General features: G+C 38.7%; 1 protein-coding gene across 1 annotated transcript in view; it reads right to left on the reverse strand.

The window, feature by feature from the left end:
- GLDC (glycine decarboxylase) overlaps positions 1–11,932 on the reverse strand; it is a 43,056-nt gene extending 31,124 nt beyond the window's left edge. The window contains exons 1-3 of the mRNA XM_071581327.1: positions 11,696–11,932; positions 11,535–11,613; positions 3,012–3,147 (exon numbers count right to left, since the gene is read on the reverse strand). Of these exons, the coding sequence (XP_071437428.1) occupies positions 3,012–3,147; positions 11,535–11,613; positions 11,696–11,905 (425 nt within the window). The 5' untranslated portion in view covers positions 11,906–11,932. The remainder of the gene's footprint in view (positions 1–3,011; positions 3,148–11,534; positions 11,614–11,695) is intronic.
- Between the last annotated feature and the right edge of the window lie 9,890 nt (positions 11,933–21,822).

Genomic DNA, 21,822 nt, shown 5'->3' on the forward strand with positions numbered 1-21,822 from the left:
ATTTCATCCAAGGGCTCTTTTTTGTATTACGACTTGCAGGAGGAACTAGAATTAGACTAATAAGAGTAAAAATATGGAGTTCAATTGAAATGAGAAATCCCACATAGTTTGGAAAGTATGCTATATTACAAAACAGAATTAATGAAGTTTTATGATTTTGATGTTGTGGTTTTGAAAGGAAAACACAGCTGAAGTAAAACCAATCACTTGCAAAAAGATGGAAAAAAATTCAATCAAGAAATCTTGAATTTCAGTAGTGCTACAAATTACAGTGCATGAAGCTTATCAATTCTATGGGTAAACACAAGGTTTTTAACATAGAAACACTTATTTAAACATTTTATTTTAGGTTTTTTAGCATTTTCTAAGCATTTATATCTTTTAATATATTCTACTTCTCCACAATTTCTTCAAATAAAATATCTGGCTTTAGTCTGCATTTTGACTTCTGGTTGAATCTATACTACATGATAAGTGACTTTTTAAAGTAATTTAAAAACAAAGTCTTTACAAGTAATTAATGTACAGTATGCAGTAATTTCAGAATGTAATGCATAAGCGCTGAGAGTTACTAGCTACAAAGTTTAATAATTTACACTACAGATGTGAAGACAGCAGGTATCATTGCTACAGGTATTTTTTTCTTACATATTTAATATCTAGGGGCAAAGGAATCAAAAGAGCTGTACTTTGGAAACCTCCGCATCATGCTCCATTGTCTGGTATTAGTGCAACTTCAAAGGCCACCTTGATTTCCAAGGCCTGACAGGTATCTTTATCCACGTAAGCCCCAAAAATACTACACTGTTGTCACCTGTATGTTAATAAAAAGACTGTATGTAAGCTGATTTCTGACAAGTATTATTCACATCTTCTGTTATTCGCAGCAGAGCACAGAATTAATTTGGTATGCTACTGTGGAAAGAACTCAGCACATCAAATGTAAAAAAATTTCATTGGTATGTTAGTGGAGGGGGAAGATGACTTCAGGTAAAATTGGAGAAAGCTAGGAAGTTATATTCATATTCTAACAGACGTTAGAAGCGGACAGAGATATTATAAATCGTTGTCCAAATGCTTCAAAAAGTTAAAATTCCAGCAGTGTGGAGTATACATTTACTAGAGTCAGAGATTTGGGAAGACCTCTATGGTAATGTCATAAGAACCCCAGTGTGGTAGTCTCATTTTCAGCTGAAAATATATTTGGTTCTGAAGTTTCCTCCTGAAATCTACTCCTTTGCTTCCTACCTCCTCCTGGCAAGTCCAAGTGTCCCAAATAATGTGAAGTCACTTGCTTTTGTGTTTACAGACTTCTGTGAACAATCTTTTATAAACTTACATTGTATATCAATGCAAGCCTTGATCTAAGAAATGCCAAGCAACGAGAAACTACAAGTTAGGTAAGAGAGACAGAATAGATCAGAAACAATCAGCCTGAGCTTGCAGCATTTTCCTTGGAGCCGCAATGTAAAATGTGTCAGCATGGAAGGTATTACACACCCAGGGGAAGTCTAATTTCTTAAACAGCCTGTGTAGCTGCTTTTGCACATACGCACACACACATATACAGCTTTCCCCAACAAACATTTTAGCCTTCAGTTTAGCCATTATCTAACAGTTCAGCCTTTAGCCATCTGGTTTGACTTTACAGGACACTGAAAGAACAGATATCTGGACAAGCTCTCCCAGTGTTTCATTAACACTGTATCATTTATTAGGATTTAAAAATATGAAGTTCCTTTTTTTCCACTTTTTAACTGTTTTTAACTTTGCCTCTCTTGACTGATAACTTCTTCTGCAGTACTGTATTGAAATATTTATATTGTATTTGTTGCAAAAACTGAGTGAGAATAAAGCCAAATAAAGCTTTGTATAGATGTATGGCATATGTTCTTTGAGTCCAAACAGTGCAACTTTTTCACCAGTTCAAAAATTTGCAATGCAAATAGAGCAAACAAGTCTAAAAATAAATTACTCAGAGATCTACAGATAAGTAGACACTGGTTTTATACCTTAGTTGCCATAAATACGTAACATCTAAGTAACAATGGCTTTCTACATTCAGTAATGTAATCCTTTGGTTGGTTGTTCTTTCTTGGTTTGTTTTTTTAATACACAAATAAACTTTAAATACAGCTTTTATTAGAATAAAAATTACCCAGTAAGGAAAATGACAGTTCTTATTTTAATACCATACAAAAAAAAGATCTTACTAGTGATAGGGGAACTTGTAAATTAAATGAGAAAATACAGAGTATCAGTGAGATTCCACATTAGATTTAACTTTTCCTGCTGCACCATATCTGCATTACAGTTCTTTAGAAACTGAAATGTCAGCTGGGTGATCAGAACCAAGCACAATATTCTCAGCCTCTTCATAAATGAATTATCATATTATGATAGTTTTAGTACCACTGCTGTTCACCAGTGAATTACTTGATCAGACAAGAATTCGCTTTATGGATAAACATTCAAACCCTTGAAGGTCTCTGGTTAAAAAAAAAATTCAAGTAAGAAATACCAAGAGAATAGCCTTTAGAATCTGCAAGGTTTCTTACTTCCTCATAAGAAAACCACGATCAGAGTACTGCACAATATTTAACCACCTCCACCCAAATTGCATACACCAGTGCAGGAGGGAGCTGTTTTGAATTTCGGCAGAAATTAGAAAATGATTACTTTTGTTTATGAGTTACATCTGTATACTTCCTTAAAGCAAACAAATATTCTTGTATTAGTTAACAGTAAATAGGAGCTGTGAACAAAAGTCACAAAATCAACAATATTTAACAGAAAAAAAGTATGTTCTAAAGTCAAAAGCATAATTTTTTTGATCTGGCTTCAGCATGAGCAACACAGTTTCCGCACAGTAGGACACACATCGTTAGTAAATGTATGAAAGTTTTCTTTAAAAAAAAAGTTTGGCATATATTTGTCTGTGCTCACTCATAAGACAAACTTCAAATGTGTATTTATATGTATATATTTAAGAAGAAAATGTGGTACATTACCATCCTGCGTTCTCCAGCAAATTCCGTGCGATGGGCTGAGGCACTGAGCAGTTGTAATAACCCATGCCTATATAAGACCGCCATATCTTGTTCTTACTTGCAATACTGTACAGAGTTTCAAGGATTTCATTTTCACCTAATTGAAAAGAAATTATGTCAGAATGCTATAACTACATATAATGCTAACAGATTTTGGCTGAAATGTCTTGTACCCCAGTGTAATAAAACACAACACTGGTGATGCAAGTATGAACAGCAGCAAACCGAAAATAGCAAAGATAAAATAATAAGGTAGTAAAATACTCTGGGAAAGTTTAAATTCTGCCAAAATTATGGAAAACGCAACAACAGAATAATAACAGGGTTTCAACCAATGTGGAAAGAATAAATAGTGAGAGAAAGAGCTGTAGGCAAAAGGCTGATGGAGTTCTTCTTGGGCTAACACAATAGCCATTCAACCTGGGAGAGACCCATCTCACACATGCATTAAAATGTACCTCAGAGTGCACTTTTTATAAGCTAAACCTTGCAGAATCAACACTGAATGAAGCCATAGCCATCCACAACTGTCATTTAGTGTTTCTAACAGTCATATTTGCATAACCTGGGCTCACACCAAGCACCCAGGAATAATTTCTATTAAAGAACTTTACTCACATTTTCCCTAAATAGCTGATAAAACAGAACAACTCTTTTAATTCAATTTTAGAATGTTTCACCAGTTTAATAATAAAAAAGAGAGAAGTGTTAATAGAGTGTTTCTAGCTTAAGACATTCCATACAAGATTAACTTCTAAATAAGCCTGCCAATCTAGTTTGAAGACATTACAACACAATGATTTTTCAGCATTCAGAAGGAAAGCATTTGCACTTCCTCCTTCTCCTAGCCATAGTTTACTCTTTTGCTTCTACACACTTCTCAGTGTCCTGAAGGCAGTGCAAAAATCACATTGAGTCAACCAATTCCTAGCAGTCAACAAGTAACACCACCCAACATCTGACAAAGAGCACTATCTACAAAAAGTATTGGTAGTTGAGGATGCAGAGACAGGGTCAGTAGACTGTCTTAAGATCATTCATAGACAGGTCTGCCCAACCTAACAGACCTGGGCAGAACTGTACACCAATCCTCCTAGGTCAGGGGAGCAGACCTTTTTTCTTCCTTCCCGCACTCTGACCTCAGAGTCTGCTGAGTAAGAGCAGCTACACCAAGTTCTATTCATTCTGCAAGTCACCTGGGAAAGCAGACTTTGTAATGTAAGGCTACAAATCGTGAAACTTAAAATACCTTGGGCCTCAAATATCTCAAAACTTATTTTCTCTCTGTAAGTTACACTAGCAAGAGGGATAAAGTCAAACCAGTTAATTCTCTGGAATGTGATGGCAAATGATTATCTAGGTTTTGAATTAATTTCTAGTGCAGTCACTAACAAAGATATTAGAATTCAGTTTTGATTTCAACACTTATTTATTCCTTTTACTAAAATTGCTACTATTGCACTCCATGTACAAAGATTAAATCTTTTCAAAAATCTTGTGGTTTTCCATTCATTTCTTCCACAGTCACGTTACACCTTTGACAGTTGTTACTTTTACTGATGTTCAGGTCTCATTAAAAGTTCATTTCTTTTCTGCCTTTTACTCAGTGTTACCATTAGATCTAATGTATAAAGATTGATTTTTTTATTTTCAGTGAATTATTTTTTTCCGGAGACTCAAGAGTTCTATGTTTACTAGGCTTGAAGTCAGTAATGTCCAGGGCAAAATATCTGAAGTGTAGTGAAAAACTCCACCCCGCAATACTCTTCCCACACAGTTTATACCAGACAGATGCATTTGTTTATTTTAAGTGAGAGTTTAAACACTTGCAAACCGAAAGTTTGATGAAAGACCGTGTAGTTGCAGTTTTAGAGGGACACTTGTACTCTTGCATAACTCAAACATCAATGATTTCTTGGAAATGGTAACAAATTTCCTTGTTTAACTGCAAATGTGGTTGAATACAGAAGTTGGCTCTCATTTAACTTACTCACTAGCTCAATGTCACACACAAAAATGCACTGAGTGGAATTTCTGCAGTAAGCACATACCACAAATACTGTACAATACGCCAGATAGCATTTCCATTGTTCACCCAACTGGTGTTTCTTCCAGTGTCATTTCTTAGGAACTGTAGTGAACTACCTGCAGCCACTGAGCTCGTGCTGGAGAACTCTGGATATAACCCTGCTTCCAACCTCATTGAAGGCACAAAGCCAAAAGCCTTGTGAGACTGCAAACAGCTTAGGTAGTAATTATACTTAAGAGTAGAACCACATCTCACCTAGAGAATCTGCATTGAGGATTCTAACACTAAATAGACTTTTAATTATTACATTTTAATGAGCTACCTGTTAAGATAATTACACAACTAATTTTAGTCAGGGTAATGAAATGCTGGAGGGCACACTCCTTCCACTCCTGCTTCACCTCACTTCCCCTGTTTCCTTGGTCACTATGAAGGCAATGGCAGTAGTACAGTTCAAATACTTAACTCTCACATTTGGCATGACTCTTTAAAGAGACTTGAGATGAAGGCTTCTTCCCCTATGCCCTACATTGCCTTGAAGTACTTCATAACAGCATATCTTTGGGAAGTTCATAAGTAACTGCACTCAAGAGTAGGGGAAGTCAATAGTCCCTAATTTATCTATACAGGCTGGCTTACCTCTGACCTAAGGTAAGTCCACATAGATTTCATTAATGCAGTGTTTGCTTTATGGTGATAGGGTTCTGAATACAAATAAAATTGATGTAGGCAAAGGTGAGAGAAATTATCACAAATGCTGGAGTCCAAAGACCAGAGAGCAAGGCAACAGAACCATTATCAGTATCCCCTGCACTGGCAAGAGGGGATGCAGCAGATGCAGCCAGGCTTACTACAGCAATGTATGAAGAGCAGGAGAGTGAGAGGCTCAGGCTGGAAATAAGGAGAGCTGGGCCCATGAGGGGAGCCCAGTGGTGGAGCTGAGTGTCCCTCTTTGGGAGTCCATGTTCTGTGAAGTCCTGAGCATAGTCTGAGGCCATAGCTGAGCCTGCTGTGGGCAGGGGCTGAGGCTGCAGACCGACCCAGGTCCCCACCAGCCTGAACAGGAGCCTATGTCTCTGTCAGTATTTTCGACTCCATCAAGCCTAGGTTTCATTGGTGTATTTCCATATATTTGTGAAAGGTGCTTAACTATGGATCACTTTGTAAATAGTAAAGGCAGATGAATGTAAACAACAAGAGTGGTCTTATGTATGCTTAAAAATTAATTTTCAATTTCATAACAAAATTGTTAAGTTTCCATTTTGGTCTACAAGAGTGTCACCAAACCCAGAAAATTACAGACTTTGCCTGCTATATAAAGTACATAACTTGGAGCATGTAGTGGAAATGTTGTATTATTCTAAATAATTTATTCATTCTTTAAAATTAAAACATATGAAGACTAGGATTTCTACAAATTTCAATACATAGGACTCAAAAAAACCAACCTGAGAGATTTTTGGTTGTTACTGATTTTTCTTTTTTTCATTTTCCACAGCAATGGGTGAAATTAAGAAGCAATATGCAAAATCGAGAAATAAAACAGAAGGAAAAATTTACTGTACTTAAATAATGGTTGAACCCTGGCCATCACATTCAGCTGTTTGTTTCCAGTTTTGTAAGACAAAATGGTTAAAATGCCCTTATAATGAATTCTTTTTATTGGATATACAATAAAAATTCTTTAAGAACCTTGTTCAGCAAGAAATAAAACTGCCAGCTAAGTCACTGCAGTTGATCTTTATTACCCTCATTAACTCATTAGAAATTATGATTGAAGACAGTACTCAGAATAAAGTACTGATTCTGCAATACTGCTGTCTTATAAATTGAGAAAATTCACTGAGGGTCCCAGCGGTAGTTCTGTGAGGACACTTCCAGATTGTAACGCCTACAGGTAGCAAAGGTAAAATGTATCACAAAAATAGTAGGAGGGAGTGAATTATCAGATCATAAAATGATAATGCTGTTATTTCGGTTAGTGGTTTTGTGGTTAGCACAGTAGGATCACCTAGAACTTTTGAGATACTTGCAAAATAATAATATGCTTCCAGAGAAAGAGAGAGAGGGAAAGAGAAAAAAATACAAGAAGTCCACAATACAAAAGGGAGGTGACTATTTGTTTGATATCATTTTATTCACTGTATGTCATATCTTAAAAAAATAATTTCTGAGATCAAGGAAGCAAGATCTTCAGAACAGCTGGCATAAGAAAAGCTATGGGCAGAAAGCCCACAGTGTTTGTTGCCCTGCCTCCTCCTCCTCCTTTCCCTCAGGCCATGTGCACTTGCCCAGCACCTGGGCAGCAGAAGCAATCTGAGGATGCCACAAGATGCAGCAACACTGCCCGGGCTGTGCCAGCAAGATGCTGGCTTTTCTCTGCTCTACCCCCACGGCCTGCTGCCTTCCAAAAGAAGAGCAGCAACCCAAAAGCACCATGAGGAGCAAAGTGGATGCAGTGGTAATGCAGATTGCTGCACTGGCTGTGGCAACACTCTGCAGGGTAAAAATTACCCCTGATACGGTCATCCAAAGCATATGGTGTGGACTCCAGAAGCAAGGAATCCAAAATGACTAAAAATCTGACATTAGTGGATCATTATAAACTCACCAAGAATTAATTTTTAACTGGCATTTTAGATACAAAATCCTAGTTAAAGCAGATTCAACTTCATAAAGAGAAGTTAAATTTCAAGATACAAAGTCTTTATTACAATATGACTGCATCTGAGCAGTACTGCTTCTAACATTTACTCTGAAGACCCAGTTATATTCTCACGCAGATTTCAGAAACTAATGATATAAATTCTAAAATTTGAGAATGTAACTGGGAATATTTGGGAGAAAATATGATGGCAGACCTATTACACAAATTCTTTAATAAAAACTTTTTAAAAATTCAAATCCTGAACTACCAAGCCGAAATACGTAATATATGCACAAAGCCTACCCATTACATAAAGATGGACACACAATGGCAGCATTGCAGGGATAACTACGACTGATACAGACAGTAGGTTTTTAGGGATAAAATAAAGAGGATTACTCTTATTTAAGATAATCTGCTCTTTTACTTCAAATGGGTCAATCACTACATATGTGTGCTAAAGCACCTTCAATACCAAAAGAAAAGCTTACTTATTGTAACACTGGGAAAAAAGCTCTGTAATACCAGCTGATCACAATTAAGTATCAAACAGATGTCTAGCCTTGTTGTAAATATTGACTGAACAGAAGTTACATGCTGAAATTACATTTTTCCTCAGCTATATCTGCCAAAAAAATCAAACTCTAAAAAAAGCTCCTCTTCCAGAATTAAGCTGAGGTACAGGACTGCAATTTACTGTTAGTGGAAATCAGACATTCTGCTGTTTACCTCTACTGGCTTTCAGAGGCATGTTCAGGTGGTTTACAACAGTCAGTGGGGTCATGGCAGCACACATTTTTTAAATGTCCTTCAGGGAAGTAATGAAGTTTGCTTCTTCCATTGAAGAGTACATCTGTGATAAAATGTCTAAGAAAGACAACACAGGTACAAAAAGATGGTGCTCCTACTGCAATCAGAGGTTTTATTTATTATCAGCGGAATATGCAATGGCATCTAAAACAGCTCTTTAACACAAGCTGCATCCATTGTAACTTGTTTTGAATTTTTTTACTGCTATTGCATACACCCAATCGACTAATTTTCAATCTTTCAGACAATGTTTTATGTCACATTACCAATGGAAGGATCTGTAATACAATTGACACACCTGATCAAAATTTGAAGATATGCATACACATCAAATGTATGCACCTGAAAAGAGGTCTGAAGCTATAGTTTTCCAAAAACCCAAAGCATAATTGCAGAGACATGTGATACTCACCCTGATGGGCTTTTCACATCACAGCGTGTGCATGGTTTTCTTGGACTGCATGTCTAACTCTATTTGTAAGCGCTGACTTCAATGAGACATCAGCATAAGCTCAGCTGTGTGTGTTAGTACAAAGCACTAGCTCTAGCATAGCCAATTTATTCAGCTGCTCAAGTTATACAGACCAGTGGAAATATATATTTACACCACTAGGAATTGCTGTATTAGAAATTTTGTAAATGCTGAAGGTTATTGAGTGATACGTTTTGAATTGCCTTGACCTGTTCTCTGTTTTATCTGTGAGTCTGGGGGACAGTGGGAGCAAAACTGTCCTCATACAAATAAAAAGAGATGTTTGAACTAGAATACAATTTTCATGACACTTTACCAATTTTGCTATTTCTCTTTAATACCAGGTATATGACAGAGAAATAATGATGCATCATACTCATATAGGAAACCCCACCCTGGTGACTGGACAGCGTTCTCTGCAAGAGTACATTAACAAGGAAGCAAGCTCTAGCAGTCTATAGAGTCCTGGGTACAAGAGGGTCAATGTGACATTGCACAGCTTTAAGCTGAGCTTTTTAACTTTTCTTTTGCAAGCTCTGGAGTTTTCTGCTACCAGTGTAGTGGAAAACCAGGGATAAACAACTACACATTGAACTACAAAAGACAGTTAAGCACACAGGCTGCAGAAGAAAAATGCAGCAATGTGCTGAAAAATGTTTTCTGTACCTCATGCAAGCATATCTTTTAAAAATTCTTTGTTACATGCTGTGGAACGTAAGACTCTGCATCACGGTCACATTCTTTCAAAGCTTACTCTAAGGGGACAAGAACAGCATAGCAAGTGGAGCAAAATGCCAGTGAACTAAATACACTGTTAGTTAATGAGGTCCTGTTGCTCAGTGAGAACTTGCATACAACAGAACAGCAACTAATGCACAGCTACGTAGAAGACATCCACTTCAAAACTGTTACACAAATCAGCATTAGACCAAGGCATCAAGATTTTGACTTAGGTCGACACTCCTGGTTTAGTTTTCAGAAGTGTGTAACTATTTTAATGCCTAACTGTACTTTATCACTTTTATGTGTATTTTGGTATTAAGAGTATCTTATTAAATACTACTACAAAATTTCAAAAAAAAAACCAGACAAAAGATTTTAAGATATAGTTATTAGTGACTAACTGTATTTAACCCCTCTTATAAACCAAAAAAATATAACCTAAAAAGTTCTTTTCTTTGAGGGTCAGTGAAAATCACTTGTCAGTCAGGGAGTATCTTGATTAAAATACATTAATCATAGGAAAATATGCCAAGCAATAATTTCAGCAGTTATAAAGACAGAAGAAGGTGATTAAATTCCGCTTCTTTACCCAGTCTCTTCCTATTTCAATAAGAAGTTACTAAAAAATAAAATGCCACTGTACTCATAAAACTTTTTAGAAGTAGAAACTTTCAGTCCCTGTTGAATCCCCCCTGGTTATAATCTGCCTTTTCAGGGTCTAGTATTCCTGGCTGTTCATTGTGGCACTGCCTCTTGCGCGTGATGTCATCTCTGAGTAACCAGATTGAACTGGCCGGGAACCTCACCGGAGCTGCAGGCCTGAAGTTTACACTCAAATTACAGCACACTGATGAGCAATGAGAAAGTGCCAGCGAGAGGGATCAAGTTTTCTACAAATCAGGCAAAGGATCTCCACAGAAAATTAATACTGATGTAATTGACTCTCCTATCTCAGGGGCCATTGAGCTTTGTTAGTTTAAGTGGAATTGTTTAGCAAGGGGGAGTTTTAAGCATTTCTTTCATTTATGGGACTTTCAGCGTGAAGTTCACAGATCTCTCTCAAGATTGTAGTTATGCAGGTAGAAATTCTGTGCTGTGCTTGCTAACTTTCAAAAACCTTAGTACCTAAAACCTTATCAAATCACAAAGTCTTCTACAGCAATTTGCTGAATTATTGTAGTGTCACAATAGCTGGATCAAATGCTTTGTATTTCTGCAGTTTACCTGTAACCCTCAATCAGAGATTCAAAATGCTAGTCTACTGTGCATCCATAATAGATACACGGGGGTTTAACATTATTAAAACATGCGGGTTATTACCGGGAGGAGGAGGGAGGAATAACAAAGAAATCCTGCAGACACATAAGAACGAACAAAAGACAGTGGCCCATTTGAAGTTACAATCCACACTAAGGGGTAGATTTTTCGCTACACTTTTCCCTCTCTGTCAGGCTCTTGGGACAAAACGAAGTCCCTGTAGCACCTGAGCTCCCAAAAGGACTTTCAGGCAACCTCTGTCTGCTACACGCGTTTTCCTACTGATTTCCACCAGGAGAGCAATAAATGCAGCTGCTGAACTACACTACCGAGTTAGTCGGCGAAGACTGAAGTGTCGGTGATAGTGCTGCTACGCTTATTTAAGACTTATCCTGCAGTTATGTGGGAAGATGTGCTGCCCACACGTTTCAGCGGGGACAGTGGGGGAAGGGGTGTGCACCCCCAGCCCTCCCTCTCGGCGGCCGGCAGGGGCCGCGGGAGTGCGGGGGCAGCGCCGGGAGCACCCCGGGCCATGCGCTCACTTACAGACGTGGTCATCCATCCTCAGCGGCCTCCGGAGGCGGATGCTGGCCGGGATGGTTTTGTCCATCAGCTCCTCGACGCTCTGCAAAGAGGCGACCGCACGCCGTCGTTAGCAGCGCCCGCACCGGGAGGGCTCCGGCCGCGCCGCCCCGCACGGCGCCTACCTGCACCCCGACGGTCCGCAGCATCTCCCGCTTCTCCTGCTCCCGCGGCCCGATGTGCCGCCGGGAGAAGTCATCGTGCCGCGGCAGGAGCTGCTCAATGCACCGCGCCGCCTCCCCGCCGCCCCAGCGGCGCTGCCCCGCTGCCGCCCGCAGGTGCCGCGGCGCCCCGCAGGCCGCCAGCCGCCCCCAGAAGCGCCCGCAGCTCTGCATGGCCCCGCCGAGCAGCCCCCGCCGCCGCCCAGCGCTCGCACTTGTGTGCCGGGGCGGCGCGGAGCGGCCCCCGCCACCGGCGCCAATGGGACCCGGGGGCGGTGCCGCGCTCGGCCCGCCCCGCCGCCACCTGCCCGCCCGCCCCCGGCCCTGACCCCTCCCGGCACAGCCGCCGAGCATCCCTGCCCGCCGAGGCTGGTTGTCCCTCCCTGCTTGCGCACACCCAGCGGAACATTTTCCCAGGAAAGACGGCTTGCGTCCACAAAAGCCTTGCTCGAACAGGAGAAAAGGTTTCTGTGTTTCTGCAGCAGAGCGTGTTCTTGCTTTCGAGTGGCGAGCTTGAAGAGAAGCAGCACGTCGCGGCACTGTTACTGCCGTGTGTCTGTGTGTGCGAGTGTGAACTTTTTTACTTCTGGTGTTGTTACTTGGAGAGCAGAGAAGTAACTGGTACCCACTTTCCCAGCTCTTCCAGTTCTGTGTCTCTGAGGGTATCAGCATAGTTGCCAAGTTGTACCTCTGTTTATAAACAGAACCGAGTATAGCTGCGTTGAGGACATGTACGTGCACTGACATTTAAATAGAATAGCAATGAATGAAAAAATATTCCCAAGATATACGTTGATTTCATCTTAATTGTGTCACAGATGGACTGTCTGTCTTCTGAATTCAGTGAGACAACTGATCACTTCTTCTGAACATAAAAGTAAATTTACTTGGTACCACAGATCACTGACTCAATGAAAGCTCTCTACTGCTGTAGTAAACATGGAATTACTTCTCTGATGTAATCTGAATTACCCTAACAACTCCATTATGCTTGAATAGACGCACTCACAATTTATACCAGTATGTATTTGGAGTAATGACACAAGTCCTTGGTTGCGCAATAAGAGAGCCCCAAATTAATATACTAAACTGTGATGAAGCTCACTTCAAACTGCAAAGGTGTTTGTTGCAAGGGTTTGTGATATAAATCCAATACTGACTTTAACAGATTGCTATTAAAACATAATTATGTTTTGCTTTTCTCCTCTATTTGTACATACTGCTTCTTTATAAATGATAGTAACATGAAGAAAATTAAACTCTGCTACGGCTTTTAATTTGAGATAACAAGAGTGAAATAGAAATATCAGAAAAAGACATTAAACACATGAAAATAAAATTTAATTCTTGTTTTGGATTTGTACCTAAATAAATTTCTTTTTAAAGCAATTTCAAAGCTTTTTGAAACAATTTCCAGATTTTGCCCAAATATTCTTACAGAATGTGTCCAATTAATGAGTGTTCCTAAAAAATCATCGCTTTTCTCTGGCAGGTAGTATTAGGATGATATTTCACACAAAATAAGCCATTACGGGCAGCTCACTTGATATGGTAACTTTGACAGAATTGTTTCTTTAATGTGGGGTCAGAGTTTAATATTGCTCTATAGTACCACAGGAAGTGAAGTCTGGAGGCAGGGCAGAAGTATCCTAAGCATCCCAAACCAGGTATGGTCTATCCACAATTCTTCCTCTTCCAGAACTACCCTTTGGTTTAGTTCAACTTCAAAACTATGCTTTGGAGCAGGAAGATTGAAGAGATACGCTAGTGAACCATGCACTAATGTCAAGGCATGCCTACTTCATCTGGAAAGAACCACATCTAGCATGGTTTGTTTGCAATACTTTCTTATTCAGAAACTCAGCACAGACTTCCATCTTAGCATGGGCTATGTGAAATCTCTGTGGTAGGGATACAATCCTGGCTAATGTGCTTGATCAGTTAGCCAGTTCTTTAGCTGCCTCCTGAAAACTGTATTATGGCTTTAACAAGCAAAGTAGTGATCTTGAACAAGAGATGCAATAGAAAATGAAATTTTGATATCAAATGTGAATAGTGCTTTGATGTCAAATTAACAAAACCTAGCTAATCTTGCAGCTTCAAATAAATCTATCTCTTCAAAGTACATGGCCAACAGCTGATTTTGTTTCAGCATGTTCATCAGTAGAAAGAAGGAAGTTTCCTGGAAGAGAGGACAGGATTGCAAAACAGTGTCTTGCAATTATTACAGCTATTTTTGCAAAGCTCAGAGGTGCATATGTGAGTTGCTATGTAGCTGGTAGGGATGTCAAGTTTGTTAGATAAACCACAAGACTCTGAGAAGAGTGCCCTATACCTTTATAATTAAAGTGACATTATATGTGTCCTCTTTTTAACACTGATATTATCTGACTTTATATGAATGACTTGACTCCAGTTATGATTTATTTTAAAAAAAGTATAGCAGTTCTAATGCTACAGGTTTATGGGTGGTGCTAGAACTATCATTCGGTGCTCTTTTAAAATCATAAACTATCAGAATAAGGAAATTGTGTTGTATTCTTTTAAGATTCACTTCATTTCCCTCTTATAACCCACAGCTGGAAGTCTATGCTGTCTCATACACCTCTGCACCACTGTGTTGTAGAACATAGAGATTGGGTCAGATTACAGTGTTTTCTATATTAATAACCTATTTCTGACACTAGCCAGCTACAGCTACCTAAGGAGAAACACAAGACTAGGACAAAAAGATGTATTGATACCAATCTGCAGTATTTCTACCATTAGTTATCATCCTAGGTTTTCTGTGTTCAGTAATTCTCAATGTGCTTTTCCCCCAGATTTATTCACTTGAACTCACGTAAACTGTTAGTGGAATAAATATAACAGTTTACTTTTCAAAAGCAGTAATATTATAAACCTTTCTTCTTCTATCTACTCCTCAAAATAATGAAAAGCACTCATAATGTTGAACACATTGCAGCAAGTAAAACAAAACAAATCATGCAAATATCAATATGGATTTACTCCAATAAATGCTGACTTCTGTCCTTATGCAAGATCTGTTCTGTAGAAATTCCTCAACAGAAAAAGTTTATAGCAGTTTAAATTACCATCTCCATGGTTTTTCTTGCTTATGAGTTTGGACTGTAAAGATGTCTGCCTTTTAATTTGAGACATCTTTATCACAATTTTTTTTTCTTCATTGTATATGTTACGTGAAAGGGAGGAGGGAGACAGAAATGCAAAGATTTCTCATCTTAACTGTATTAATTAAAAGGTATTAGCCATAAGTGCTTCCAGACAATCAGATCCTTCTGAACCCAACACTGTCTGTCTTTTAACTGACAGCATGCAGGATGGAAGGGGTTCTGACCTCTGATGTGAAGCTTCACTTCAGCCAGGGAGAAAATTATTAGCAATAAGCGCTTCTAGTCAATCAGAGCCTTGTGTTCCCCAACACTGTCTGTCTTTTAACTGACAGCACACAGGTTGGAAGGGATTTTGACTTCTATTGTGAAGCCACACTTAAGCCAAAAAAGAACTTTTCTCACAACAGCTCCCGAAATAACATTTATTAATACAAATATGTGACAGTTATTGTGGGTTCTGCTTTGCCAGTGATAACGTTCAGCTGCAAGATTGTATTTAACAGATAATAAAAGACCCCAAAAGAAACCAGCACAAAACACATTTTACAAACACACTAAACTCAAGTTACAATACAGCAATGTATCCCATTTTCACAACAGACAGAAACTGGCAACAAAGAACTGCTAACTAAAAACACAGCCACCCAAAACATTCATCCAGACACTCTCTCAATAACATAAGACAATAAAATATCTTGCACACCACTCTCTCTGTAACACCAAACAAAAGGGCAGACCAGAGCTGCTTCTTATCCACATACATATTGACTAGTTGCAAAGTGAGAATAGCAAAAAGCAATAACCAATATAAAGTAGCAAAGTGTGAAGCAAGTTACTGTTATAAGCATTAAGGCAGCAAAACACATTTAGTAAAAGAAATGCTCATAAAGTAAGAATCAAAGTGAGAAAGGAAGAAAGTAAAGAAAGTAAAGTTAGAAAAAATAGAAAGCACATGGTCTCCTCATCCCTACATTGTTCCAAGAGGAGCTGCAGCAGTTACCCTCACAGAGACATTGGCATATTTCCCTCTCCTCCTCCTCTCTGCTGGAGTTTAAACTCCAAACACTTTTTATACCATTTTTTCTTCCATATGGTTTGTGTGGCTAAGTCAATCTTTTGGGAGGGTGATGATGATGCCCTGAGGTGAGGTGGGCCCTTGAAGATATCACAAAAGAAGGCCCTGCTATGTCTTAACACTCCATCTTTTGTTAATCTTATCAGTTTGAAAGCTCTTTATTGTCTGCTTGGTGCATCTCTCCAGGGGGGCTGAGGCATTTCCCTCAACCCATCAGGCCTTAACAGGGCCATCACCCTACAGTATGTTTAGTTTGTAACATGATTCTTTGCTTCAAGTAAGATTTTAAAGTACTATTGCTGTTGTAACATTAAGAACAATGCAGCTCCTTGTCCACCAACATTCCCAAGTATTTCTCCTCAGGGCTATTCTCAATTTATTCTCTGCCCAGCCTGTATTTGTACTGTGGATTTCCGTGATCCAGGTGCAGAACCTTGTTGAACTTCACGAGGTTCATGCAGGTCTAATTCTCAAGCCATGTCACTCTGGTTGGCATTCCTGCCCACCAGTGTGTTGACTGCACCACACAGCTTAGTGTCATCGTCACTGGTCTCTACTTAGACATCAAGCAGTTGACCACAACTCTTTGAGTGTGACCATCCAGCCAATTCCTTATCCATTGAGTGGTCCATCCGTTGAATTCATGTCCTTCCAGTTAAGGGACAAGGATGCTGGGCAGGACACTGTCAAAAAGCTTTGCACAAGTCTAGTTGCTCTTTCCCTATCCACCAGTGCTCTAACCCCATCCTATAAGGCCACCAACTTTGTCAGGGAGAATTTGCCCTCAGGGAAGCCATGTTGGCTGTTTTTTATGTGCCCTAACATAGTTCCCAGGAGGATCTGCTCCATGAACTTGCTGGACACTGAGGTGGAACTGACCAGCCTGTAGTTCCCTGGGTATTCTTTATTTTGTTTTTGTTGGGTTTGGGGGGTTTTTTGTGTTTTTTTTTTTTTTTAAGGTTATTCTTTCCCTTTTCCAGTCAGCAGAGACTTCACCAAACTGGTGATACTCACTGGGTATACATTTAAGTATCCCTGAATATTAACCTTGGAGCAAAGCCCATCCAAATCCATTTCTTGTGTGAGCAAATGGCTGAAAAAAGCAAGTATCTGAAGGTTTTTATGGTACTAAGTGTTAGTGTGTTTTCTTCACTTCCTCTGTCAGGAAGCACCAAAGTCCTGCTGTTCCCTCAAATCAGGTGTTCCAGGAGTAAAAGGTGACTCCAGAGCAGAGTCTCCCAGGGTCTGGTCATAGCAGTGTGAGCCAGGTGCTGCTGGTAGGATCCACTGACAATCCTAGGCAACAGATGACCCAGTTTCATCCAGAGTCTTTAGTCAGGAGAAAAAGCAGATGAGACCAGAGACAGGACTGCAGACAAAGTTTTATCTTGAATCTGAAGTCCACTCAGCAGACTGGGCTAAAGACAGTGGGCAATGGACATCTGAGAGACCTGTTCAGGAGAAAACCTAGCTACTATGTAAGTTTGAGGTCTATCCAGATAGCAGGGCCAGACTAGTCTGGAGACCAGTATATGGCAAGATAGCTGAGGGTCTAGGGCTGAGGTGTAATGAGGACCTTGGATTCATGAGCAGTGTGTGATGCCTTGGGAGAGGTTGGTCAGGATCAGTAGGTTCTATAGGCACATTTGGTGTCCTGGCTTTCTCCTGTAACAACTGTATAGTTAGGTGGGGACTCTTTACAGGTGGCTTTGCTCACAGGCCTTTAAATTATTTAAAAAACCCCTGAACAATCCAGTCCTCTGAACAAAAGTCTCTAAAGCAAAACTTTTTTGTGCCTCTCCCCCTTTTATATTTGTAGTTAGGGATATACACAGAAGAGTTAAAGGGAATTAATTCCAATCATCATTGATTTGATCTACATCTGCCAGCTTGCTCCCTCACGCTATGACTAATTGAACTTCCAGACATCTGTGACAGGTAGCCAAGCAAGGGAGCTGAGGCCATGTCTACATGGCAAACATCTCTCCTTCCTGAAAAGTGGCAGATTACAATCAGTTTGGGCGGGGGGAGAGGGGGGGGGAGTTGTTTTGGGGGTTTTTTTCCTTGTTATTACTGTCAATCCTTACAAATGCCTACCAATGTTCTCTGTAAGCCTTCCAAAGGAGAAGGCCAAGAGTCTACACTAGATTTGTTACAAAGTCCAAATTATTTACTGCTGAGTGGTTCATTTTCTGGTCTTTCTTTTTTTCACTTGCTGTTGTTTATGTTAGTTCAAAGGTAAGCTTTACAGACCTGGAATGGAAATTCAGTTGCTTACTATTGAATGTGTTAAACCGTTTATCTTGTTAGTTGTGTCCATTGGCTTTTAAATACTGAACATAGCCATATGATTAGGGCATTGGCTATGTAAACAGAGGAGCTATCTATTATGAATACCCATATAATAGATATTGTATTGCAATACTTTCTCTTAGCTAATCTAGTTTTATTAGGCAATAAAAAAGTTATCTCTGACACAGAGAGAACTGTATAATGCTGACCATAACAGGTGTATCATGACGACAAGGTACTGAGAGATATTCTTTGGGAAATAAACATCTGACCTCTCTTATTCTTATCTAGGAGTTAAAGGTATTATGCAATAGAGGATGCAGATTTTGCAAATTCAGGAGTTCTAAAAGACTGTTTTGGTTTTTTTCAGATGACTACCTTCTGCTTATACATAGGATTTTGTTATTTTTGCAGTAGAAATGGAATTATAACCTTTGTTTGTCCTTCATCTAGCACACCAATAAAAACTACTGAGATGACAGCATCAGCAAAATCTTAAATTTTCTTAAAAAAAATTTCTCAGATCCCAGGTGTCTGTCTAGATTTCCAAACTAACAAATGTTAATGAAAGCAAGCATTAGCATATAAAACATTGAATGAAATCCTCCTGTCACTGCAAGATTACGTCACGGTTCCTCATCTTTCAGAGTTTTCGTCTTTTCTTGAATTTGAACAAGGTCGCCTAGCAATAAAAAGCCATTTTCCTCTGCTCTGTATGAGGTAAAGGTTTATGAATTCCTCTTTATAAATCACAGAAACTCCAATAAGGACATACCTTTTTCCTCTTTGCAGTCCAAAGCAAAAGATTTGAGAAAAAGAAATCCTGCAATTCCTTAGGGGTTTTTCTGAGTCCTATCTACTTAAAGAGGGCTACTGCTTCCAGAGCCGTAATGATTTATGAATTTAAGAGATCACTTAAACCAGTTCTGCAAATGCAGGGAGCAATTTCATCAAAACATACTTTCTGTCAGGTTCTACATGGCCTATAATGAGTTAAAGCATTTTGTTTGGTCATAGTCTGACTACACTTGCATATACACAGGTTCGTCCATATAAATGAAGATAAAATTTAAGTTGCTGATTGAATCAACATAAGGGTTTGTTATGCCAAGTTCAGTCTAAAACCAGGAGTGATTTTCTTGGGCAAATAAGTTTTATTGACCTGCCAAGGGATCAGAGGAGATGAGTATCACAGACAGTACAAGGTTGGAAGCAGGACTGCACAGTGAGTATAGCGGAGTGAAGGAAATGGTAACCAACTAGCAGCTACAAAGGTTAGTTCTATCTTCTTGAAGAATATTTACAATTTTGCAAAATTTCATATTTTGCAAATCTGATGTTTTGTGAACTCATAATGAACATATCTGTGTAATCTCATAACCACAGAACAAGGCTGAATCAGCACTGAAGAATCTGTCTTTGAAATCAAAACTGAATAAATACTTTAATGTTACATAATATCTTAGTTAACATATAACTTAGAAAAATATTTAGATGTTGCAATGTCCAAGTTGTGATATTAGAAATATTTTGCTCTTCCTGTTTAAAAACATGAAAATAAAACTACCAAACATGGCTAAATCATAAGCTTTTTAAAAGAACTGGTTCACATCCACTTAGTAGAGACCTCTTAGGACTCAGTCATACCTTCTCTGAACATCCCAGTCACAGTAAGCATGCTTCACCTTGGGCTGACATGACCTGACCATGACTTGCCATTCACTTACATTCCCTGAATCCTTCAGGGATTGCACATTATTTGTACAGCCATTCTGCCGCTCTGGTTAAAGAGCCAGGTATTAACCTTGATTCACTGCAGTGATGCATTAACATGCCTTGAATCTTTATAGGACTATAAAGTGACAATGAAGCTCAGCTAATTCGGAAATTTGTTCTTTGGTGCAGCATGGTAAGGCATAGTCCTGACTCAGGTGGAGAATGAATGGCAGACTGCAACAAGCAGACAAAAAATGCAGCTGGGGATATCTACTTGATAGATTGATAGGAAATGACAGTCACTGTCAGTACGGTTTCTGTGGAAGAAGAAGGATGGAACTGACCAGTGGCAAAGACTCAGAGAAAAGAACTGAGACAGAATTAGGAATAACAGTGAGTGTAGCACTGAAAAAAAAAGTTAAATAACTACCTATTTGCTAAATAAGGTATGTGGGAGAAAACAGTGACTTTAAATATTCTAAAATTATATTCTAATGCATATGTCTAGAGACTAGACTAAACTTGCAAAGGAAATCCTAAATCTTTATTTAATGATTTTCAGTGTTGCATTTTGTTTGGATGTAAAGTATAGCCGATAGGTCACCATCTGCAATTCTAGTGGTATGACAATTTACAGTGATGGGAAAAGCTGAGAAATCTCAGATGGTACTAACAATTCCTTTGATGTTTTTTAACATAATGATGATAAAGAAAGGACACATTATTTCATATAATTCTCTCCTTACAGACATTCTCCCGTAGGAGAGCATGGAAAATATTGATGAAGTAAGAGCAAGGGGATTTTCATAGCAGTAGCTTCTGCAAATTATATAGTTTCATACTACATCTGTTCTTACAGAACTCTATACCTCCGACCCATGGATTTCTCTGAAGTGTGTATCTTCCACTGGATACTGAGTTAATTAAGACCAGCTTGTTAGTGTACTACTGCTGTGATAAGAACATTAGAGACTACCATCCTCTAACAGTGCGAATATATTAGCCTGCCTAAGTGCAAATATTTAAAATGTATCTTTTCTGTGGTTACGTTTACCAATTGCAAAATACCATTATGCAACTCTGTCTTTGCTAATCTTTTAAAAAAGCTGAAATAAATAATAGGAGCAACTCACCTCTACTTTTTACTTGATTAAGGTTTCCATGAATCAGAAACAGGGCCTCTGAAAATTTTGCAGAAGGTAAGAGCACAGTTGCACTTCTTACCTGATTGACAGCTGCTTTGTAGAACAGTGTGCCACCAGAGTAGCTTCTGTCGTTTGATCATAAGGAACTTCCAGAAACTGAAAATATGACCGTCCTTACTTTTTCAACTGAAGAGTTGCCTTCTCTTGATCAACATCAACTCTAGAACATAACTAAAAGACAAATACATCTTTCCAAATAAACTGTCTAGGCTTATTAGTAGGGAGAGCACTAGGCAAGGAATACTGGCTAAGACAGTCTGTTCCTTCTTGCCTAAGCAATTTTTAATCAAGGTAAGCAATATCCACTCTTAAATGGCACTTAATACTCAGAAGCTTTAAGTAATAAAATGCAATAATGACATTGAAGTAAAAATAAATAATCAAATAATTTTGCTTTCCTGGTCATATCTCATTAAATAACCAAAGAATTAAACTCAGGTCACGCATTAAATAGAAGCAGATAATAAAACCTGAAAAATTATTATCTTACATTTTAAATTTATGACCAGTACTAAAGAATGTTTCTCTTAGAACTTTTGTTTATAAACTACTCTGAACATTTTAGTAATTACTAAGCAGAAAATAACAAAAGAAATTAAATGGAAAATGGATGAAGAGATTCCAAATAATTGCATGGAGGTAAGAGAATTCTAAGAAATATAATGATTT

Source organism: Pithys albifrons, chromosome Z, assembly GCF_047495875.1.
Source record: "Pithys albifrons albifrons isolate INPA30051 chromosome Z, PitAlb_v1, whole genome shotgun sequence".
NCBI classification, from domain to species: domain Eukaryota; kingdom Metazoa; phylum Chordata; class Aves; order Passeriformes; family Thamnophilidae; genus Pithys; species Pithys albifrons.